The 23,161-nt window shown below is 39.1% G+C and overlaps 1 protein-coding gene across 5 annotated transcripts in view; it reads left to right on the top strand.

The window, feature by feature from the left end:
• Positions 1 to 23,161, top strand: part of LOC125258078 — a 47,743-nt gene that overhangs the window by 11,265 nt on the left and 13,317 nt on the right. For 4 of the 5 annotated variants that reach the window (XM_048174904.1, XM_048174900.1, XM_048174901.1 and 1 more), the window contains exons 2-6: positions 5,369 to 5,440; positions 9,208 to 9,401; positions 13,626 to 13,780; positions 18,578 to 18,984; positions 19,135 to 19,343. In XM_048174904.1, the coding sequence (XP_048030861.1) occupies positions 5,425 to 5,440; positions 9,208 to 9,401; positions 13,626 to 13,780; positions 18,578 to 18,984; positions 19,135 to 19,343 (981 nt within the window). In that variant the 5' untranslated portion in view covers positions 5,369 to 5,424. Of the gene's footprint in view, positions 1 to 5,368; positions 5,441 to 9,207; positions 9,402 to 13,625; positions 13,781 to 18,577; positions 18,985 to 19,134; positions 19,344 to 20,084; positions 23,015 to 23,161 lie in introns of those variants that run through there. The other variant, XM_048174906.1, reaches the window with a different exon arrangement.

The raw sequence follows: 23,161 nt of genomic DNA, 5'->3' as shown, positions 1-23,161 counted from the left end.
ACAAAGCCATAACATGATGACAATTAGATTCATATCATCAAACAGCTGACAACGGCTAAACATATTGTCTCTTGCTTTTCTTGCCATAACAAACAGCAAAAGCAGCCAAATAAACATTATTACTAAAAGAATCAAGAGTCAAACTGCCTAACTGAAGTAAGCGCTGACCTCGATCACGGTGACATCAAACAAAACTTATTTTCAACAAATCATCAACATCTAAACCTCTGGTGATTCTCGATAACAACTTTTGTAGATATATGTCAGAAATAAAGTCAGTCTGGTTAGTAATAAGTGAAACTGGAAATGCTGTTTGTGGAGATGTTTAATCAGATCTTCAGTGATTTAATGTCTTTTATCTTCAGTTGATTTCATCGAAGGCTGTGGCTGAAGTCGTAGTTGTTGTTCCTCAGTGTCCTTCTGTAATTCTGCTCGTTATCACCTAATTATCTCATTAACTCCAGCATGTTTCTGTGTTACATTTAACAGCCTGTAGTGTGCACACTGAGCAGTGTTCAGTTCATCTGGGCTAACCCATGTGGGGCCTCCATGGAAACCGTGGACAAAAATGTCTGGGCCCCAGTTAGGCTGCCCAGGTGACACCCATCTGGGCCCCACCATGCTATGTTGGCTGGGACAGTGCTCAATCAGCAAATGCATAGATAAAAAGATGTGTTTTGAGTCTGGATTTGAATGTGGCTACTGTTGGAGCACACCTGATCTCTTCTGGAAGCTGGTTCCAGCTGCGGCTGGCGTAACAGCTAAAAGCAGACTCTCCTTGCTTTCCCAGCCAGCAGAGCCATGTGGGGCCCAAATGGGTTTGACCTGGGCTATCTAACTGGGACCCAGCCAGTTTTGCACCCAGTTTCCATGTAGGCCCCACATGGATTTGCCCAGATGAAATGAACACTGCTTAGTGTGCACACTACAGGCTGTTTAATGTAACACTTAATCAGTGTTGGAGGTAATGAGATAATTAAGTGATTGAATAATGATTTTGTATTAGTGAAGAACACCTGCTGTTAACAAGCAGAATCACTGAAGGAAAGAGAAACACAAGAACTACTTCCAGCCACAGCCTTGGATGAAATCAACTGAAGATAAAATACATTACATCTCTCAAGATCTGATTAAACAACTCCACAAACAACATTAGCTTCACTTATTACTAACCAGACTGACTTTATTTCTGTCAGACATCTACAGAAGTTCGTATTAAGAATTAAGAAGAGGCTTAGATGTTGATTACTTATTTGAAAGTAATAGTTTGATTTGATGTTACCATTGTGGCGATCAGTGTGTGCTTTAGTCAGGCTCTTGACTTTTTAACATTAGTTTTTCTCTTGACAGCTGTGTCTGTTTGTTATGGCGAGAACAGCAAGAGAAAATATAATCAGCTGCTGTAAGCTGATTGATGATAAGAATATAATCATCATATATTGGCTTAACTCATTGATATTATGTGGGAGGTTTATATGGGTAGTATGTTATTAATTCTGTTTTATTGTTATGATTCTACAGCAAGAGAATAATAGAATTTAATCAGAACAGCAAAAAAAAAAACAGCATTTATAACACACCATTTACATATTTTGGGCTCCTGTGAGTTTTACTCGCACACAGACATCAAGAATCAGCATATGAATCTCAGCAATGGTGACATGCTTCAATGGTGCAATGCATTCTGGGAGCCATGGATAAGTTTCGTATGAGGCACTCAGAATGCATTGCACCATGAAGCATGTCACCATTGTTGAGAATCATATGCTGATTCTTGATGTCTGTGTGCGAGTAAAACTCACAGGAGCCCAAAATATGTAAATGGTGTGTTATAAATCGTTTGATGTTCTGATTAAATTCTATTATTCTCTTGCTGTAGAATCATAACAATAAAACAGAATTAATATCATACTACCCGTATAAACCTCCCACATAATATCAATGAGTTAAGCCAATATATGATGATTATATTCTTATCATCAATCAGCTTACAGCAGCTGATTATATTTTCTCTTGCTGTTCTCGCCATAACAAACAGACACAGCTGTCAAGAGAAAAACTAATGTTAAAAAGTCAAGAGCCTGACTAAAGCACACACTGATCGCCACAATGGTAACATCAAATCAAACTATTACTTTCAAATAAGTAATCAACATCTAAGCCTCTTCTTAATTCTTAATACGAACTTCTGTAGATGTCTGACAGAAATAAAGTCAGTCTGGTTAGTAATAAGTGAAGCTAATGTTGTTTGTGGAGTTGTTTAATCAGATCTTGAGAGATGTAATGTATTTTATCTTCAGTTGATTTCATCCAAGGCTGTGGCTGGAAGTAGTTCTTGTGTTTCTCTTTCCTTCAGTGATTCTGCTTGTTAACAGCAGGTGTTCTTCACTAATACAAAATCATTATTCAATCACTTAATTATCTCATTACCTCCAACACTGATTAAGTGTTACATTAAACAGCCTGTAGTGTGCACACTAAGCAGTGTTCATTTCATCTGGGCAAATCCATGTGGGGCCTACATGGAAACTGGGTGCAAAACTGGCTGGGTCCCAGTTAGATAGCCCAGGTCAAACCCATTTGGGCCCCACATGGCTCTGCTGGCTGGGTTGAGGGAACCCTTGGTATTTCTAAATGACTTGATCCTGATGATCTGAGTGATCTGTTAGGTTTATATTCTATGAGCATATCTGCAATGTATTGAGGTCCTAGGCCACTGAGTGATTTATAAACAAGTAACAGTATTTTAAAATCAATTCTAAATGTAACTGGAAGCCAGTGCAAGGACCTGAGGACTGGTGTGATATGTTCATGTTTTCGGGTTCTGCTCAGAATCCTGGCAGCAGCATTCTGTTCGAGCTGCAGCTGTCTTATGGTCTTTTTGGGAAGGCCAGTGAGGAGCCCATTACAAAAATCCACCCGGCTGGTGATGAAAGCATGAACAAGTTTCTCTAAGTCTTGACTGGAGACAAAGCATCTAATTCTTGCAATATTTTTGAGATGATAATATGCTGATTTAGTTATTGTCTTTACATGGCTACTGAAACTCAGGTCTGGCTCCAAAATCACACCAAGATTCCTGACTTGATTTTTAGTTGTTTGACCCCTAGAGTGAAGGTACATGATGAGAACTTCATCTTTGTTTCCAAACGCAATGATTTCAGTTTTGTCTTTGTTTAACTGAAGGAAGTTTAGGCACATCCAATTTTTAATTTCATCAATGCATTGGCACAGGGAGTCAATGGGGCTGTAGTCATTAGGTGAGAGGGCTAGGTAAATCTGGGTGTCATCTGCATAGCTGTGATATGCAATTTGGTTCTTTCTCATTATTTGGCTCAGTGGCAGCATATATAGGTTGAACAGGAGGGGTGCAAGTATTGAACCTTGAGGGACTCCGCATGTCATGGATGTCCACTCTGACTTATGGTCACCGATACTCACATAATAACCTCTCCCTTCTAAGTATGACCTGAACCATTTAAGGACCATCCCAGAAAGCCCAATCCAGTATTCGAGCCTGTCAAGAAGTATGTTGTAATCGACAGTGTCAAATGCAGCACTGAGGTCGAGTAGAACCAGCACTGATAATTTACCTGAATCTGTGTTTAGGCGAATATCATTTATTATCTTTATGAGCGCTGTCTCTGTGCTGTGATGCGGTCGGAAACCAGATTGAAAGTTGTCAAAATATCCATTCAAGCTTAAGAACTTGTTCAGCTGATTGAAAACAACTTTTTCAATGATCTTGCCTATGAAAGAAAGATTTGAGATTGGCCTGTAGTTGCTCAATATGGTGTTATCCAGATTGCTTTTTTTCAGGAGGGGCTTGACAACTGAATTATTAATTAATTATTAATTTTCTCAGAGAAGAAGGAAGCAAACTCACAACATTTGCTGTCTGAGAGCATTTCACTGGGAATCTGACTTGGGGGGGTTTGTTAGTCTCTTTACTGTAGCAAAAAGAGTGCGGGTGTTGTTTAAGTTTCTGTTTATAATATTTGAGAAGAAGGTCTGTCTAGCTTTGCCTTTTTTGAAAGCATGAAGAGTATCTTTATAGATGTTATAATGGATTTCAAGTTTTGTCTTTCGCCACATGCGCTCAGCTTTTCTGCATTGTCTTTTCATATTTTGCACTGCTGTTGAGGTTCTCCATGGTGCTTTTTGTCTGCTACTTTTCTTCCTGACTTTCACAGGAGCAATGTTATCAATAACATTCTGTACATTTGAGTTAAAAGAATCAAGGAGAAAATCAACAGAGTCTGCAGATATGCTTGGTGTTAAAGATATAGCCTTCATAAACAGTGCACTAGTATTCTCATTTAAGTGTCGCTTAATTAATCACTTAATTATATCGTTAACTGTTAGGGATTTCGAGGTCCGGAGTTGAGGACCCCTGATCTATGCAATGTATTATGCTTTCCTGTAGCTCAGTGGTTAGAGCGTGGCACTAGGAATGCCAAGGTCATGGGTTCGATCCCAGGGATTGCACATACTCAGATACAAATTTATAGTATAATGCAATGTAAGTCGCTTTGGATAAAAGCGTCTGCCAAATGCATAAATGTAAATGTAATGTAAATGTATTAAAGCAGTGGTCTCAAACTCAATTCCTGGAGGGCCACAGCTCTGCAAAGTTTTGCTCCAACCCTAATCAAGCACACCTGATCCAGCTAATCAAGGTCTTAAGGATTACTAGAAACTTCCAAGCAGGTGTGAGTTGGAGCTGGTTGGAGCTAAATTGTGCAGAGCTGTGCCCCTCCAGGAATTGAGTTTGAGACCACTGGATTAAAGAGTCGCAAGCTTGAGGGCGGGGAGCACGAGCATTTAAGGTGTACACCAGTGTTTCCCGACCACGTTCCTGGAGGCACAACAACAATGCACATTTTGCATGTCTCCTCAATTAAACACACCTGATTAGGGTTATCAGCTCATTAGTAGTGACTCAAAGATCTAAAATGGGTGTGTCAGACAAAGGAGACATGCAAAATGTTGGTGTGCCTCCAGGAATGTGGTTGGGAAACACTGGTGTACACATACAAATCAGAGCATTTTTAATCCCACCAATAGGCAGTTAAAACATGCTATAATAAAAAATGTATGGGGCATTTTGAGCTGAAACTTCACAGACACATTCTGGAGACACCAGAGACATCTATTTCATCTTGTGAAGTTGAGATTCTAGGGCACCTTTAAGTAAACTTAAGTTGCCTTTAATTTTAAGTATATTATATTATCTGCAAGTGCACTTTTTAAAAAGTACACAAAAAGTACACTTTCAGTACAATTAAGCACACTTATTTTTCACAAGGGGAATTAAATGCAATCTGTTGATTCTACTTGCATCACATCTTCTGTCATATTTTTACAGGCCGTACAGTTGGACGATTTACCAGTCTACGCTCAATTAAAAAAACAAAACAAAACATGGCCGATAGCAAAGGTGAGACACTTTTCATTTAAAACTCATTCATTTAACCTGTCCTGTTCTGTTTGGTGAGAACCTTCATCCTCTTTGGATGGCATGTATTTACAAAGCATTGGGCTCTAAGCTTTTGCCCTACATGTATGTGAGCTTTACTATAACTAGTGCTGCCACAGGTTAATGCCTGTTCTCATAATAGTAGGCTGTTTTGGCCTCTATTTAAGGAGGTGGTGACTTTTGCACTCCCCGGTTAGGGTTTGTGTTTCACTGAGTGCATCACCTGTTGGATTGCACACTCAGGTTGAGTGTAGAGAGTCTTACTTTTGGTTTGGTCTCTGTTAGCTCCCGCTATGAGATCATTGCCACAGCAGCTATATTGCATATAACTGTAGAAGTTGTTGGCTCCATTGTCTTAACCTCCTTCTGGTTTCAGCATTAGGCACTGTTGGTGTATGGTCATGAGTTTGCTCACGTACATTGACACTGCCACAGGTTTACACAGTAAAATCCCCAGTGTTAAATTAACACCCAAAGTGTACATATGAGTCCATCTTGCCGGGTGTTAAAAAGTAACACTGAAGCAGTGTTAAAGTTAATGAGATAATTGATTGATGATTGAGTGATGATTGACAATTAGTGGAGACACCTGATGATAATAAGCAGAATCACTGAAGGAAAGAGAGAAAAAAGGTGTTAATTAATGTTTTATGGAATGTTTCATTTCAAGTCACCATGAAAGAGGTCAGCGTTTGCTTTAGTTGGGCTCTTGACTCTTTACCTTTTGTTATTATTTTTTCTCTGGCTGCTCCAGCTTTGTGTTTGTAAAGCACATTTGTTATGGTTAGAGAAAACAGGATCTGATAGGATTTGATGATGACATAATCATCATGTGATGGCCTGATGTCGTTTAGAGTCTAAATCTCTGACTGTGTGCTTCATGTGTAGCTTTAGTATTAATGATTGCAGTCCTGTGATTTTACAGCTTGAGATCCAACAACAGTCTGACTTTTTTTTCTTTTTAAGAATAATACATTATGCACTGAAGCTTCAGTGTTGAAACACACACAGACATCAAGAATCAGCATATGATTCTCAAGAACGGTGACGATAAATAAATACAAAATACTGACAAACAGATGAACTCTGAACATCACAAAACAAGCTACTGTCACAACAAAACAACAGAGAAATAAAAGCAAACATGAACAATTTACGAAAATTACAGGACAATTCAGCTGCATAATTTATTCATGCAGCAATGCATGATGGGAGCCATGGATGAGTTTTGATTGGTGGCTCCCATCATGCACTGCAACATGAAGCACTTTGTTTGATTGTCACCATTGTTGAGGGTCATATGCTGATTCTTGATGTCTGTGTGTGTTTCAAAAAAACCCCTTCAGATTATAAAAGCTGTGCTGGATCTCAAGCGGTAACAGAGATTTACTATAAAGAAATAATATAACATCTATATCACCAGTTAATACTGGATGTCACCAATGAATCTGGCCATTACACAATGATAAAACACAATCATTATGACTGTGATTCCCAAAGCATTGTAAATCTAAATTGATCAACTTTGGCTCACAGCACTTTTTGGAAACACAGCTCAGATCATAGTTTCTCTGAACATAACAAACGTGCTTTACAAACACAAAGTTGGTTCAGTGTTACTTTTTAACACCCGGCAAGATGGACTCATATGTTCACTTTGGGTGTTAATTTAACACTGGGGATTTTACTGTGTATGCTCATGTCTGTTTGAGGTTGTAGGCCTCCCTTAGACCATGTTAGCATTTTATGGTATCCTGTATTTATAAGTTGGTACATTGCCTGTTGGAATGTGTAGACTTAGCTCAGGTTGTGTTAAGCTAGCTACCCACAACTGTTTGTTGGGTCCAGAGCTGGTTCCACTTTGAGCTTGGTCCCCTTTTACACCACTAGCTGGCACCACGTGTGGTTGGAATTGTAGGCCCTATTCTAAGCCTCCTTTCAGGCTATGTGTTGGCACAGTTTTGTGTTTTTTTTTTTTTGTGACTCATCATCATGGGTGGGTCTTGATTGCCACCAGCTGACGCCACGTGTTTACAAGTTGTAGGCCTTGTAGGCCTTCTGGGTAGCATGTTTGAGTTTGGTTGTGTACTCCTCTCACTTTGAGAGTAAAAGGTGCTTTTACTGAGTATGTTTCTGAGTATTTTTGTGTTAAACCCTACTGTTGTTAGGTTTTTCTGCATTTGCTTACTTGAGCATGTTTTTTCCTTTAGCTCTAGTTGAGCTAAGTAGTTAAGTAGCTCATAAATAACACATAGTTACAGGTGTTTTACTGAGTATGCTACTGGTTAGCCAGTAACTTATTATCCTCCTTGTAGTTCAGTTATTTGTCCCTCCTGGAGCTTGAAACACTGCCACGGCCTGACGCAATGTGTCTGACTGAGGTTATAGGCCTGTTTTTGGGCCTTCCTTAGTTCATGATGGCATATGTTGTACTCCTCTTGCTTTAAGAGTAAAATGTTCTTTTACCAAGTGCACTGCTCACTGGATGGTGTTGAATGGACTGTTATGTGGACACTCACAGTCTTATCTCCTGTACTTTAGCCATGTGGTTTGTTCTTGCTTCCAGAAAGTTAGATGTTCAAGTGTGCGGCCTTATCAGGCTGGTCTTGGACTTCCCACTTTGTGACTAAGTATACTAGTGTGATATGTAGAACTTTTGTCATGTTGTAGGCCCCTTTCTGGCCTCCATGATTATGTGCCTACAGTATGGTCTATCTGTTAGGTTGAGCTTTGTACTCCCCTTTAGGGTTTTTTGTAATAGTGCTTAGCTCCCTAAGCTGATCATTGGTTGAAGGCTTCCATGAGACCTCCCATTTAAGCTCTCCAGGATGCCCATCTCCACGTGTGGGTTTGAGTTGCTTACTGCCCCTTCTGCAGTCGCTCTTACTTGCTGTCTTCTCTGAAGAATGTGTTGTTGAGACTCTGTATTCAGACAAGGTTGGGCAAAACTAAGTTTCCCCTGGTGGCATTAGGGTGATTACTTTCCTCCTTCTAGTGACTGGCTGGGGTTCCTTTCAGTTCCCTGGCCACATTCCCTTAAAGGGACCTTCTTCCTTGGAAGATTTGGTCCCAGAAGCCTGGAGCAGCCTTGGTAGGCTTTCTATGGAAGGCCTCTTTGAGGCTCAGCTTGGGTTGTTGGCCGTGGGGAAGGCTGTCACTGACAGCCTTTGTGTGACCTGAGGGCGAGTTGCTATCTGGCGTTTCATTAGAAACTGCTTGACGCTTGTCTGGCCATCTTTTGGCATGCACTCTCCTTAAGCATGGGTATATCGCTCTCCTAAGCGTACTGAAACACAGAGTAGAGTTCCCATTCGAAAGGGACCGTCTCAGGTTACGTATGTAACCATAGACTCTGCATTGCCCTGCCATGCTTCGGGGCTGCCTGCTGAACAGTCCCTCAAGACGATAAGGTACTGACTGGTTCTTTAGGCGCTCCTTATATACTTCTGGGTCGCTCTATGAAGACGTCATAGGCTGTCGCCAGCCAAGGATATTGGAGTGGTTTGATTCTTGGCTTTCAGACACGAGTGACGTTCCCCAAAGCATACTGAAACGCAGAGTAGACGTCCCTGTTCTCAGGGAACTATGGTTACATACATAACCTGAGACGTTCTGTGTTGAATACAACCAAGACTGGCACATGTATAAATAAACGTTATGACACATTTCACCCATGATTGAACCCTAGAAGTTGTTGAACATCAATAACGTTTGGTTTGGTGTCTCAGAGCTTGACATCAGTGAATCCACATGGAGTCCAGAGTTCATTCAGGAGCTTCTTCCATCTGTGGAGCGAACGGCTCTCCTCTATCATCTGTCATTCTTGTGTCTGGGAGGCTTCCCAAAGCTGGAGCGTATGATCAGAGACCAAGCTATTGAAACACAAATGCTGTTCGGATCCTCTGAGGCTGTTCTGCTGAAGGTGAGACTAATTCATCATGTTAATTATCATCATTTCATCATACTAATTCATAATTTTTCTAAAAATCAGACTTTTTTCCTCAGGATTCTGCATGTGAAAATAAGCTTTTATATCAAGTCAGTTCAAGGAATTATTTGTAATGAAATAGTGATCATGAGATGAATCCAATCCGTTGCACTTGGGTAAAAAATGTCCATGATAAGCGTCCATTGAAAAACATCCAACAGCCATCAGATCTGGCCCACATCTGGTCTGTGTGTAATCCACGTCTGGTACATGTGGATTACCCACAGACCAAATTTGGGCCAGATCTGGGCAGACACTATGTTGCTGTCAGGGTATGCTGTTTACATGTTCTTCATGTGTAAACAGTGTGAAGACTCACATTGATCTCTCATAAACCAGAATCTGTTGTTTGTTCAGGTGTGATTCCCAGTCCTGTCCACCTGAAGAAAGTTTATGTTGTAAAACTATATACAATCATATACATAAACTCTCACAGAAAAAGGAGCCTGTGTCCAAAGTATCTTTTCCAGAATAGTGCAGCAGTTTTAGTTATAATATCCAAGCAGTGTTGTGGATTTTGTGGTGTCTTGTGGTTTCTCCAGCCATTGTCATTGTAGTAAATCTGACGGACAAAACTTTTAGCCAGAGGTGGAAAGTCCAGGGGTCAGAAAGTAAAAGTCCTGCCATATTTTTATTCCACCCACTGAAGCATTAATGAGATAAATAAGTGTTTAATTGAGTGATGATTGACCATTATTGAAGACACCTGATGATAACAAGCAGAATCACCAAAGGAGAAAATCACAATTTTTAAGTTACCATCATCGAGGTCAGGGTTTGTTTTAGTTGAGCTCTTGACCCTTGCTATTTTAATATTAGATTTTGTTGGGGCAGTCTTAGCTGCATTAAAACCAACCAGACAAGCAAAGTTCAAAGATGATCAGGTGGTGTTGGTTATGTTTTCACATAATCATTATTTGATCTGAATCACTGAACTCATTTAGAGCCCAATCTCTGAGTTAGATTTACATTATTGATTACAGCAGCACTGTGATTCTACAGCAGAAGATCAGCTTTATCAATACAATCTGAAAGATTTCTTAAAAGTTGTTCTGATCAAAAGAAAAAACTCTTTCTTTTAGGCACACACAGACATCAAGAATCAGCGTGTGAATCTCAACAATGGTGACAAGCAACATATTCTGATCAACTCTGAACATTAGAAAACAAGCTACTAAAAAGTCACAGAAAAACAGCAAAAAATAAAATAGTGAGAATAAAGAAAATTACTAAGACAATTCAGCTCATAATTTATTCATGCAGCGATGCATGATGGGAGCCGTGGATGAATTTTGATTGGTGGCTCCCAGAATGCATTGCAACATTCTTTTTGACGGTCACCACTGTTGAGATTCACAGACTGATTCTTGATGTCTGTGTGTCTAAATGAGAGCCATTTGTACAACTTTTGATAAATCCTTTGAATTGTATTGATAAAGTTGATCTTCTGCTGTAGAATCACAGTGCTGCTGTAATCAATGATGTAAATCTAACTCAGAGATTGGGCTCTAAATGAGTTCAGTGATTCAGATCAAATAACGATTATGTGAAAACACAACCAACAACACCTGATCAGCTTTTTTCAGCAAACAAAATCTAATATTAAATAATCAAGGGTCAAGAGCTCAACTAAAACAAACCCTGACCTCGATGATGGTAACTTAAAAATTGTGATTTTCTCCTTTGGTGATTCTGCTTGTTATCATCAGGTGTCTTCAATAATGCTCAATCATCACTCAATTAAACACTTATTTATCTCATTAATGCTTCAGTGGGTGGAATAAAAATATGGCAGGACTTTTACTTTCTGACCCCTGGACTTTCCACCTCTGCTTTTAGCCAATACCAAGAAGATACATCAGCATGTGTTCTGATTATAAATGCATGTGTGCACATGTACATACAGTGACAAAGTGGCCACACCCTTAATTATGCAGAACTTTAAGGCTTAATATAATTTAAACAGATGAATTATAAAAAATAAAAAAAAAACACCCCTTAACAGTTATCATGGAAGGCAAAATTAGCTATATAGACCAAAAACATTTTTTGGTAACACTTTACAATAACAGTACGTGAATAACCATGAACTAATACCTAAATTAATAGTTACTTCAACATGAACTCATGATTAGTTAAGATATGAACTAATCATGAACTAATGAAGAGTGATCCTTAACTACGACAAGAGTCATAAGGATTCATGCATGAAAACAGCAGCCTTAACTACGCGTTAATACATGTTTGATAATTAATGCATTAATTAACATTTAGGGGTAAACTAAATAAATCAGCCTCCATAAGAGTAAACAAGAAGTACTCTGAATTTGAATTAAACGTGATTTAATACTGTCATAATTTACACTGTAATATCATAATCTGCCATCTGCAGCTTTGTGACAAATAATTGCAATGGCACATGATTATTTAGCCATTAATTACATAGATCTGTCTAATCAAATGTGGAAAATAGACTAACTACCACTAATACATTTAATTTGATCTAAACTGTTTTCTGATTTTTATAGTTCATTTATATTTAGTCATAGCTAAATAGTCATAGTTTATTCCCGGAACTAAAGTATGTAGGGTTTGTTTCTGGTGGGACACTCATTAGTGGCGCACACTAGGTGTTCTCTTGGCGCGTTTGTTGTGTTGCTGGCATTTTAAACTAATAAATGTTGACTGCTTTGGTAAGCCGAATTAATAATTAAAGACATATTTACATGTATGTTTTATTGGGATTTTCAGGAGGTTATGTGCAGTTATTAACTGTATTTGTATTTTTGTCGTTTAAATGTATATGCTTTGATTAGCATTAGCTTGTGGACGCGCGCGATTTTACATGTAAATGTGCCTTATGTGTGTCTTTACAGGTATGTTTATGGCTTGCTTTCAAGTCCATATATGTTTAATTATATAAATAAAAATAAAATACAAATACTTTTTATTTTAGTTTTTTGTACCGGGGTGTAAAGGAATAAGGATGGCACTCTATAGTGTTTATTCATATATTAGTTAATGATGTGTGATATGTGCATCATGTCATGACTTTACTTGAGTTGCACAATCATAATTAACTCATTATTAACTAAGCATATACTAACATCAACTAATGGTTTGTTAATGTATACTTATGTCATGACTTTACTTGAGGGGGCACAATCATAATTAATTCACTGTTAACTACTTACCAAATTCAGCTCATGATTATCATTAACTTACTATCAAATACACATGTACTAACACAACTATATAAGTATTCAGCCCAGTTAAGTGATGTTGTGTGACTTTTCAAAAAGTCAGAGAATGGAGGTACAGTATGATCACGGCCTGCGTCTGGATGGAGAGTGAACTTATGAATCTGATCCCAGCAAACGCTCCCTGACCTTAGTTAATGTTTCCTGTTTGGTTATTTTTTTGGGAACCGATTCCTCAGGAACTGATGTAAGTCACAGTAGTTTAGTTTGATAGGAAAGAATATCACAAAACAGATTAAGAGCTTTTAAGATAAATAGTGTATTTAGTATTTTATATGTTTGACAAAGGAGGATAAGTGAAAATAATGGTAAACTAATCATGTGCCTTTCAGTAATGTTTATAATGAAGCTGCTGATGTCAGTAGTTTAAATTCTGACAATAATAAATTGTTTAAATTTATTTCAAAGTCCAAATATGTATTATTCCTTCTTATAGAGACTGTTTGATTTAGTTTACCCTAAATGTTAATTAATGCATTAATTATCAAACATGTATTAACGCATAGTTAAGGCTTCTGTTTTCATGCATGAATCCCTATGACTCCTGTCGTAGTTAAGGATCACTCTTCATTAGTTCATATCTTAACTAATCTTGAGTTCATGTTGAAGTAACTATTAACTCGGGTATTAGTTCATGGTTATTCATGTACTGTTATTGTAAAGTGTTACCCATTTTTTTTGAACCAGGCTGTAAACATTTTATTCTGCTGTAAAGTTTTTTTTTTTTTTTTTTTACATGGATGGTCTATGGGATTGACTCCTTATTGGAGTCTGTCTCTAGTGGCCAGTCGATGAATTGCAGTTTGTCACTTCCGTGTTGGTTTCAAGAGATAGGACAGAGGATAGTCGCCTGTATGAAACTTATCCTTGTGGATTAATTATCCTCTTTTTCTTGTAGTGTGCCGGTACGAGTTCCAACCTGGTCACCTCGCTGTTCCCAATACTGATAAAAGCTGTTGAGAAGAACAAACCCAAACTGGCTGTGATCTACCTGGAGAAAGCCAAAACATGGATCAGTGACATCATCAGAGCCGTGGATGACATGGTGACGAGGTGAAAACACTGAAGTTCACAACAAACAAAAAAAATTCCTTATCAGTACACAGCAAACAAATGATTTTCTTGGCTTTTACTCACATGTAAACATTTCTAGCGGGGTTATTCACGTGTAAACACTGATCAGCTCAACCTAACCTGAATGACACACAAAATCAAACCTCTTCCTGAAGCTCAAAGTGCTGCGTAACACGAGAATAAACATCACTGGTTATGCAGCACTTTGAGCCTCCAGAAGAGGTTTGATCTTGTGCCGTCATTCATGTTAGGTTGAGCTGATCAATGTTTACATGTGAATAACGCCGCTAGAAAATTTACGTTTGTAGCAAATTAACTCAAAGGGGAAATATTAATAATTATTCATAACTCAATATGATTTATTAATTATGAATATGAATATCGGTTAATCAGATTTACTGGATATAGCTACATTAATCTTAATATTACAATCAATTAACCTGTTGTCCAGGGAACACTTATTGTTGATTGTTTAATAATTATAAGAAGTTTCATTTCCAGGTTATGGAAAAATAACATTCATATTGCACAGTGCTACTTAGAGCATAGGTTCGGGATCTAAATCACTTCAGAGGCAATTAATTAGCAGATGGAGTCAGAACCAAACATATATTGTGCACAATCTTTATTAACTAACTCACAAACACATAACTAAACTAACAAACACATAACATACAACAAAGGTCACACACACATTCACACATTCATACACACACACTCTACTGTTACTCTACTGGTACTGTTACTAGAGCTATAGGAAAAGTCAAAGACAATCTGGAAAGGACTCATCAGTTTCTTTTAGCAATAGCAAAGATAAGTCTTATAAATCAATACTAAATCGCTGTTTAGCATTAAAATGTACGATACTTGCAAGATGCCCTTAGGCTGAGGAGCGTCGGATCTGTAGGTTGAGGATAAATCTTGAGGTTTTCATCCTCAAGTTTAAGTTGTTGCCAGTCTGTTGGGTGATGAGCACATGGCTGGGTGTTGTAGGCCGGGGCCTACCGGACTTGCGGGCCTGGCCTAGGCCGGCCGCAAGGAGATCTGTTCGGTCGTCCAGAAGCAAGGGAAAGAGAGGGAGTGGCACTGTTCACTGGTTTTTAACCTCTGGTCAAAGTCCAACCTCTTAGGAATGATGGGGGCCAATGAAGATGTTGTATTTCCGGGTGACACACACCCCCTTGTCAGGGCTTTTATGACCAAGTAAGATTAAACTGGCTGAGCTTTGAAGAAGAACTATTAAAGCTCCTTGTAATACTTATGTCTTGTGCAGGTATGGACATACCGCATACACAAGCATTTAAATCTGCTCGATACGGACGCATAGACACCAAACATGGCATAATTGAAGTTACCTTGAAGGTCATAACATTTAAAAATCATAAAACATGTAAATACAATGAGTACAATACAACAACAGTAATAATGGATACCATTTCCTGGGAATATGTATGTAAAGAATAGTCTGTCTATAAATTAATGCAGTAACGTCTGTGTTCTGTGTGGAAAATGCAGGGAAGATGCAGATTTTTGTGTGTCTCTTTTCTGCTCTCCATGCGGCATTTATTGGTGCAATAAAATTTGTAACTGAGAACTTCTCAGGGGATGGAAACCAGGCCCCAGAGTGAGCATAAAACTATTGGTTAACTAACAAATAATTGTGTCTGATTTGTCTCAATCGTTACACGTTCCTAGAACATTCTCAGAACGCCCCCACTGGTATTAAGGACATTGCCTAGTAACGTTCCCAATACGTTCAGGGATGGTCATGATATGGAGTTCTTTTAAGGTTTGGGGGACGTTATTTGGTGGACCTTCAGGGAACATTCAAGACGTTCTCTGAACGTTTAGGGAACCATACTTTATTTGGAAATGTTCTCAGAACGTCCCTGCTGCAATTATCAAAAAATTAAATTGAAAATTAGAGCTAAATCGACTAACAAAAGTGGCTGTTCAAACAAAAACTATTTTTTCTTGAATGTCTCACAAAAAACAAAAACAAAAAAAAAAACTCTTGCAGTAAGTCATTAACTGACAACAGCACATGCATGAGCTAACATAACTGCTGTAGCTCTGCATCAGCAACTACACAGTTACTGCAGCCTTCAAAATAAATAAATAAATAAAGCAACATGCAGCAGAACATCAGTGTTTCTGGATCATCACTGACTGAAGCACAGGCTCTACACTCAAAAAAATAACTTGTTGGTCTAACTTAATTCAATTATGACACCTATTTCCACACAGTTGAACTGATTTATTTGAACTTAAGATAGGTTAATTGTACTGATGAGTAAAATTCATGCTAATTGAATGAGATCACACCAGTTTCATTTGACATATTCTGTGAATGTTTCCTGAACATAATTCATTCTTGTTGATCCAACCAGTGCTATTGCAATTCAGACTGGTGCCCTTGTGCAGTGTTGCTCAAGTTTTCTGCACTTTTAAGGAAATGGAAAGACCTGTTAGTGTTTAAGTGTTTAATGTTTAGTTATTTTGAACATTTAAAAGAGTTTGTAGCGTATATATATAAAAAAAATTTTGTTACCATCATGGTGAAGATGTGCGCTTGTGCTTAGGTTGTGAATAGCTGTTGTACACAGACATACATGTTTCATGACCATTGAGAGGGATAAAGCTGATGACCATATGTAGACTGTGTAAATTATGTGCTGGCCCTCAAACTAATTTATTTATATTTCTATAAAAACTAAACTAAAATATCACTTTTTCATATGCTACGTAACATTTATAGCATGCAAGTAATGATCAGGTAAAGAACTTCTCATCACTGGCTTTAGCACAGTTAAAGCTTGTTGAGAACAACATAGATTTATTTCATGCAGCCACCCAGAGCCTAACCACAAGGTCTACACTTCAGCATAATGGTAACCTCAAAAAAATCGACATAACAAACTCTTTTAAATGTCAAATATAACTGAACATCAAACTTTAAAAGGTATTTCCCTTTACTAAAAACACATTAAACAGCACTTAAGTTCAACATTTACTGTCCTGATCTTTCCCTACGCAAAGCATGCTGGGAACTAGAAATCCACTGCCCAGTTTCAATCAATGCAACATAAATGATTCATGTCATCCCAACACAAATGGTTTAGGTTGACCTAACATTTTGCAAATTTAATTTCATTTAACATAATACAATTGAGTGCAAATGCCAATTAAGTAAAAAACTAAAGATTTGTGTTGGTTCAGCTTATTTTATTTAAATAAACTGAACAAGCAGCTAGAATCATTTTTTTGAGTGTACTCTCCAGCACAATAATAACCTCACAAAACTCAGATAACAGAAACAGAACATTAAAAACTAACAGATCTCTCTAGATCTCTGCATCTTCACTTATTACAAACCACTCTGACTTTGTTGTAAGATTTATTTGCAAATCTTATTAATGAGGTGGTGATGTTTTATCCAAATTTATAAATGTCACCGTTACGGAGGTAAGCACTTGCTTTAGTTGTGCTCCTGACCCTTGACATTTTGACTTCATTTATCATTGTCGTAACTGTGTGTTTCTGAAGCACATTTGAAAAAAAACTTTTTTGAGAAAAAGAATCAGATCAAAAGCTTTTGGTTGCTCGTTGTTGATGAATGTATCATCTAATGTTGCTATGTATTTTTTTTCTTTTGTGTTATTGTAGATATGGTATAGAACATAAACTCAGAATTTCTCTTGCAATTTTTGCTATAACAAATTTCTGTTTTTAAAACACAGTTAAAGCAGCCAAAGATAATCTATCGTTAAAATGTCAAGAACCAAGAGCCCATCTAAAGCAAATGCTCACCTCTATAACGGTGACTTCAAACTTTATTATTTTGTATAAAACAAACACAGAAGGCGACGTTCTCGTGACCATGCGCAACTTTGTCTAAAAGTTCTTTAAAAGTTACGAAAATTCAGAAATTTTACAGAACATTTGAGACATAAAACGTCCTCTTTTGGTAATGAAAGTGCTGCAGTTCAAGGTTCCTTATATGATTTTAGGGGGACATTCCAATTTGGTTAATTTTATGGTCACATAAGCAGAGGTGGGTAATCCAGGGGTCAGAAAGTAAAAGTCCTGCCATATTTTTATTCCACCCACTGAAGCATTAATGAGATAAATAAGTGATTAATGATGATTTGGGAAGTTAACAGAATGTCCTATAGTAATAGTGCCCTAAACATTCTCAGAACGTCCTGAATGTTCCCTGAAGGTCCACCAAAGAATGTTCCCCAACCCCGATTTAGGAATGTCCCTAATGTTCTGTAAAGGTTCGCAAATTTCGTCACCTCTTGAGAACTATTAGGGAACGTTTTGCAAGGTCCTGAGAATGTCGCCTTCTATGTGAGTAAAAGCCTAAATTAAATCTGTTCATCATAAAAAGCAAAGCGAGTCTCTTCAGAAAATTTGGACTAAACCACTTAATTGATATAGATTAGAATGCTGTCAGATTTTATCAAAAAATCTTCATTTGTGTTTCGAAGATTAACAAAAATCTTACAAGTTCGGAATGACATGAGGGTGAATTAATGACAGAATTTTCATTTTGGGTTGAAACTCACCGACAGACTGGGAAGAGAGGAGCTGCAACAATGGAGAAAAATAATGAGCATTCAAACATGAAAACCTGTTCTAGTAGGGCCAAAAACAATATCAAGACTGTGTAAAAGGGCACAATAGGTCTTCTTAGAGAAAATGGTTCAGTGTCTGTGTTGTTGTGCTTGTGAAATCCAGACTATATCACTGTACATGCACCCTATTTTTCAGGTATGATCAACAAACCCAAAGTGTTGGGAAGTGCACCAGTGATGTGTATCAAGAACAGAAGTTGACTGAAGAAAAACTAACCAAACACTCTGACAAGATGAAGGCTCTGGAGGATTCTTTGGTCAAGCTTGAAGTGGAGCTGAGCAATAATGTCGATGACATGGAGGAAATTGAGAAAAAAATTGAAAAAAACACCCAAGAGCTGCTTTACCTGATCATAAATAATAGAAGTTGCCGTTCTTCTTTTTTAAGGGGCTTGTTCTCATATGATGATGCTATTCGTGCTAAACAAGCCGAACTGACCTCTCTCGTCTCTGAAAAGGACAGTCTGCGAAACCAAGGGTGGGACATCAAAATCCAACAGATTGATCTTCAGCTGCAGATGGCCAATTTCAAAATACAGCTGGGTAAGAGTCTCTCTGTGCTTTTAAAATTATCGTTATAAACATACAGTAAATGCATCAGTGTGCACATCAAGCTGTTTAAATATTCATCACAGCCTGAAGGCTCCCAATGACCTCTCATAAATCAGAATCTGTTGTATGTTGTCTGTTCAGGTGTGATTCCAGATCCTGTCCACCTGAAGGAAGTCCAAAAGTGTCTTGATCAAATCCGACAAATTCTGGTTAATCTTAAAAAGTTCTGGGAGAAAGTGTCTGTTACACTGGAGACACTGAAAGAGAAGACCTTTGTTGGGGAGGAACTGATTAAAGAGCTGGAAGACCTGAAGGAGGAGTTTCTGAAGTCCATTGAAGACACAGAAAAGGTTAGTTAGATGTTGAGTAAATGCTTTTGGTGAAAGTTGGGTCACATTTTAGATTAGGGTCCAATTCTCACTATTAAATATAGCTTTAAACTCCTAATTACTGCTCATTAATAGTAAGTAAGGTAGTTGAGTTTAGGTATTGAGTAGGATTAAGGGATGTAGAATATGGTCATGAAGAATAAAGGGTTAGTTCACCCAAAAAAATGATAATTCTGTCATTAATTACTCACCCTCATGTCGTTCCACACCTGTAAGACCTCATTCATCTTCAGAATATAAATTTCACTGTTTGACCCTGTGTGATGATGTAAGTTGTATAAAAAGAATGAAAACAAAAGCTAACTCCAAACGGTCGTCTTTAATGTAGGAAGCATCAGTAACATTGCCATAGCAAATCAACAACTCAATTTCTTCATCACCTTTCTATGTCCCTTATTAGGTTTTACTGCCCTCTAGCGACCATACTTAGTATCACAATTATTCATAGAACACAACATCTTCCCTCTCTGTTAAGAACACTACTTCAGTAACTGAACAATTTTCGTATTATGAAATTATTGCAATAAAGAAGGTGACATCTGAATTTACATAACTAACATATGGCAGTCAAAAGTCTTCACATTCATGAAACTCAGAACACTTTTTAAAGTACATTTCTTTTATAGCTTGGTTCAACTAAAAAACTGTTCTTAACCCTTCAAATCTCAATCAGTTACATTACGTAGTCTTTGTGCCACTTAGGTTTGAATCTAATACGTGGCTGTTTCGGAGAAGTACCCTGAATGGGCTGTGTGGAGATCAACTTGACCTCCACTTATGGTTGCAGAGTGGGAACGAGCCAAGTGTGTGACATTCCATCTCTTCCCATCACTTAGCAGAAAGGTGTTTGGACTCACTCGCTTTTCCACTGTTAACGGAGCAGAGAATCTGGAGTGTGCTTTAGGGACTAAGCGAGGAATTCTGACCCTCACTCTCTCCCCTTGAGCAAAAGACGGGGTACGTGCATGCCGCTTAATGTCAGTGTACTGTTTCATCTTGGCTTGTTTCCTTTCCACAGTGTCATGGATGTCAGATGAATTCGACATAGGAGCAATGGGCAAAATGTCCAGTCTGGTTTGCATTTTACATCCATAGAGCAGTTCATAAGGTGAGGTTGAGGTAGTGGCATGAGGTGTCGCACGATTCACTTGAAGCCAGTTGGTCACAGCTTCCTTCCAAGGCTGTGACTGCAGGATGGCTGTCTGTATGCAGCCCTTCAGAGAACGGTGGAACCTCTCAATAGCTCCATTGGCTGCAGGGTAGTACACAGATGTCTTGTTATGGTGTATACCCCTGGTCTTAAGAAATTCAGCAAAGGCAGCTGATGTGAACTGCGTCAGTGACAATGCTTTCCGGATTTCCATGACGACTGAAAACGGTGGTCAGAAAATCTATGACACCATCAGTTGTGGCAGATGGGCAAAAGGCAAGTTCAGGCCACTTTGAATAGTAGTCGGTCAACGTCACAGCATACCGACAAGAAGGAATTGCAGTCTCGAATGGCCCAGCAATATCGAGGCCTAATTTCTTCCAGGGACCGTCAGTGACTGAAATAGGTTGTAGAGGCGCTGGATGAGTGAGAGCTGTTTTGTCATTAGACTGACAAGGGGCACAGGCAGATATACAGGTCTGAACCTGAGAGTCCATACAAGGCCACCAGTAAAGGTCACGCAGCCGCTGTTTAGTGCGTACAATCCCCTGGTGGCTTTCATGGGCCAGGGTGATCAGTGTATGACGCAATGAGACAGGCACCACTAATCTGGAACCACGGAAGATGTAATGACCCCGCACTGAGAGTTCATCCCTAATTTTGTAGTAGGGCATTAGATTCTGGGCAACAGCCCATATAGATGGAGGCCAGCCACGGCTAATCTGTTCACGAAGAGCCACCATTTCTAAGCATGAGGAACAAGCACTGTCAAAGTCAGAGACCGGAAGGGAACTGAGTGTGGAAGAAATCAGAGCCACAAGTTCAGGTTCCACATCTGTAGAAGGATCCGCTGGCACATGCAGAGGGAGACGTGAAAGGCAGTCTGCAGTATGGTTTTGTGAACCTGGTTTGTAAATGACATCATAGGCAAAACAAAGCAGACCCGCCGACCAGCGGGCAATGTGCAATCCAGCCCTGTTCATTCCTTTGGTAGAGAGTAAGGTTGTGAGTGCCTGGTGGTCCGTGCGCAAAGTAAAACGCCTGCCCCACAAATACGTGCGCCACTTTTCTGTAGCCCACACGCATGCAAGTGCCTCTTTTTCCACAATTGAGTATTTACGCTCTGCCATTGTAAGTGTACGTGAAGCAAAAGCTACTGGTTTCTCTGTACCATCAGGCTGAATTTGGGCGAACACAGCACCCAGTCCATAATCACAGGCATCGGTCGAAATCACTGAGCGTAGGGAGGGGTCGAACAGAGCTAGGGCAGAGCTGGACACTAAGAGCTGCTTGACCTCATCAAAACTGGTCTGGGCAGCTGCAGACCATGTGAAAGTCTCTTTATCTTTGACACATTCATGCATGGGAGCCACCACCGTTGCAAAATTCGGAATAAACTTAGAGTACCATGAAGCAAGGCCCAAGAAGGATCGTAAGGCAGCGGCATCAGATGGTGCGGGAGCTTGAAGTATTGCATTAACGTGCTCTTGGTCAGGCAAAATACCATCTGCGGTAATGACATGGCCAAGGAAGTGGAGTGTGGTCTTTCTGAAATGGCACTTTTCATCATTCAGAACCAGTCCAGCCTCTTTGAGTTTTAACAGAACAGTATGGAGAGTATGATCGTGTTCATCAGCTGTGCCACCGTAAATTAGATCGTCCAGATAGTTCTGGACACCAGGTACTCCTTCCAGAATGGTTGCCATCATCTTTTGAAAAGCTGAAGGAGCTGATGCCAGGCCATATGAAACCCAGCAAAATCTAAATAGGCCCTTGTGTGTAATGAAGGCCGTAATGTCTCTACTGTCCTTGTGAAGTGGCACCTGGTAGTACGTGTTGGCCAGGTCGATAGTAGAGAAAAGAGTAGCACCTCGCAGGCTGGAGAGAAGCTCATCGACATGTGGCAGAGGATAACAGTCCATGACCACAGCCTTGTTTGGTTCACGAAGGTCTGTGCACATTCTTATGCCTCCATTCTTTTTTCTTGTAACTGCAATGGGAGAAACCCAAGCAGAGGCATCAATTTCTTCTATAATGCCAGCCTGCAGTAGACGATCGAGTTCAGTCGAGACAGCATCCCTAACTGCGAATGGTAAACGCCGCAGTTTCTGGCGCACAGGTTGGACTGTAGGATCAACTTTGACCTTGTGTACGAACTGTTTCACACACCCAATCTCAGGTGGAGGAGTAATGAGAGGTTCAGTAGTGGTTGTGGACAGAACAGGAGTAGCTGGCGTCACATCTGAGGTTGTAATCATATCAGCATTTATCTAGAGATGCAAGCTGCTAATTAAGTCCATACCTAACAATGCAGTACCTTCCTCTACCACGAAGAATGTGCCTGGAGTGCTCGAATCCGCTACACACACTTGGGCATGGAGACATCCAAGTACTGGAATGTGTGTCCGTGTGTAGGTCACCAGTCTAGCAGAAGGTGGAGACAAGGGGGTGGAGCTGAAGTATTGTTTATACACAGCAAAAACTGCAGTGTTAAATTAACTCTCCTGGGAGTACATGTGAGACCATACTCAAGAGTGTTAAAGTGTTAAAATAAGAGTGTTAAATTAACACTGAAGCGGTGTTAAAGTTAATGAGTTAATTAAGTGATTAACAGTGATGATTGACAATT

Source organism: Megalobrama amblycephala, linkage group LG22 (genome assembly GCF_018812025.1).
Source record: "Megalobrama amblycephala isolate DHTTF-2021 linkage group LG22, ASM1881202v1, whole genome shotgun sequence".
Taxonomy (NCBI): domain Eukaryota; kingdom Metazoa; phylum Chordata; class Actinopteri; order Cypriniformes; family Xenocyprididae; genus Megalobrama; species Megalobrama amblycephala.
This window is presented reverse-complemented; position numbering and strand designations above follow the sequence as displayed.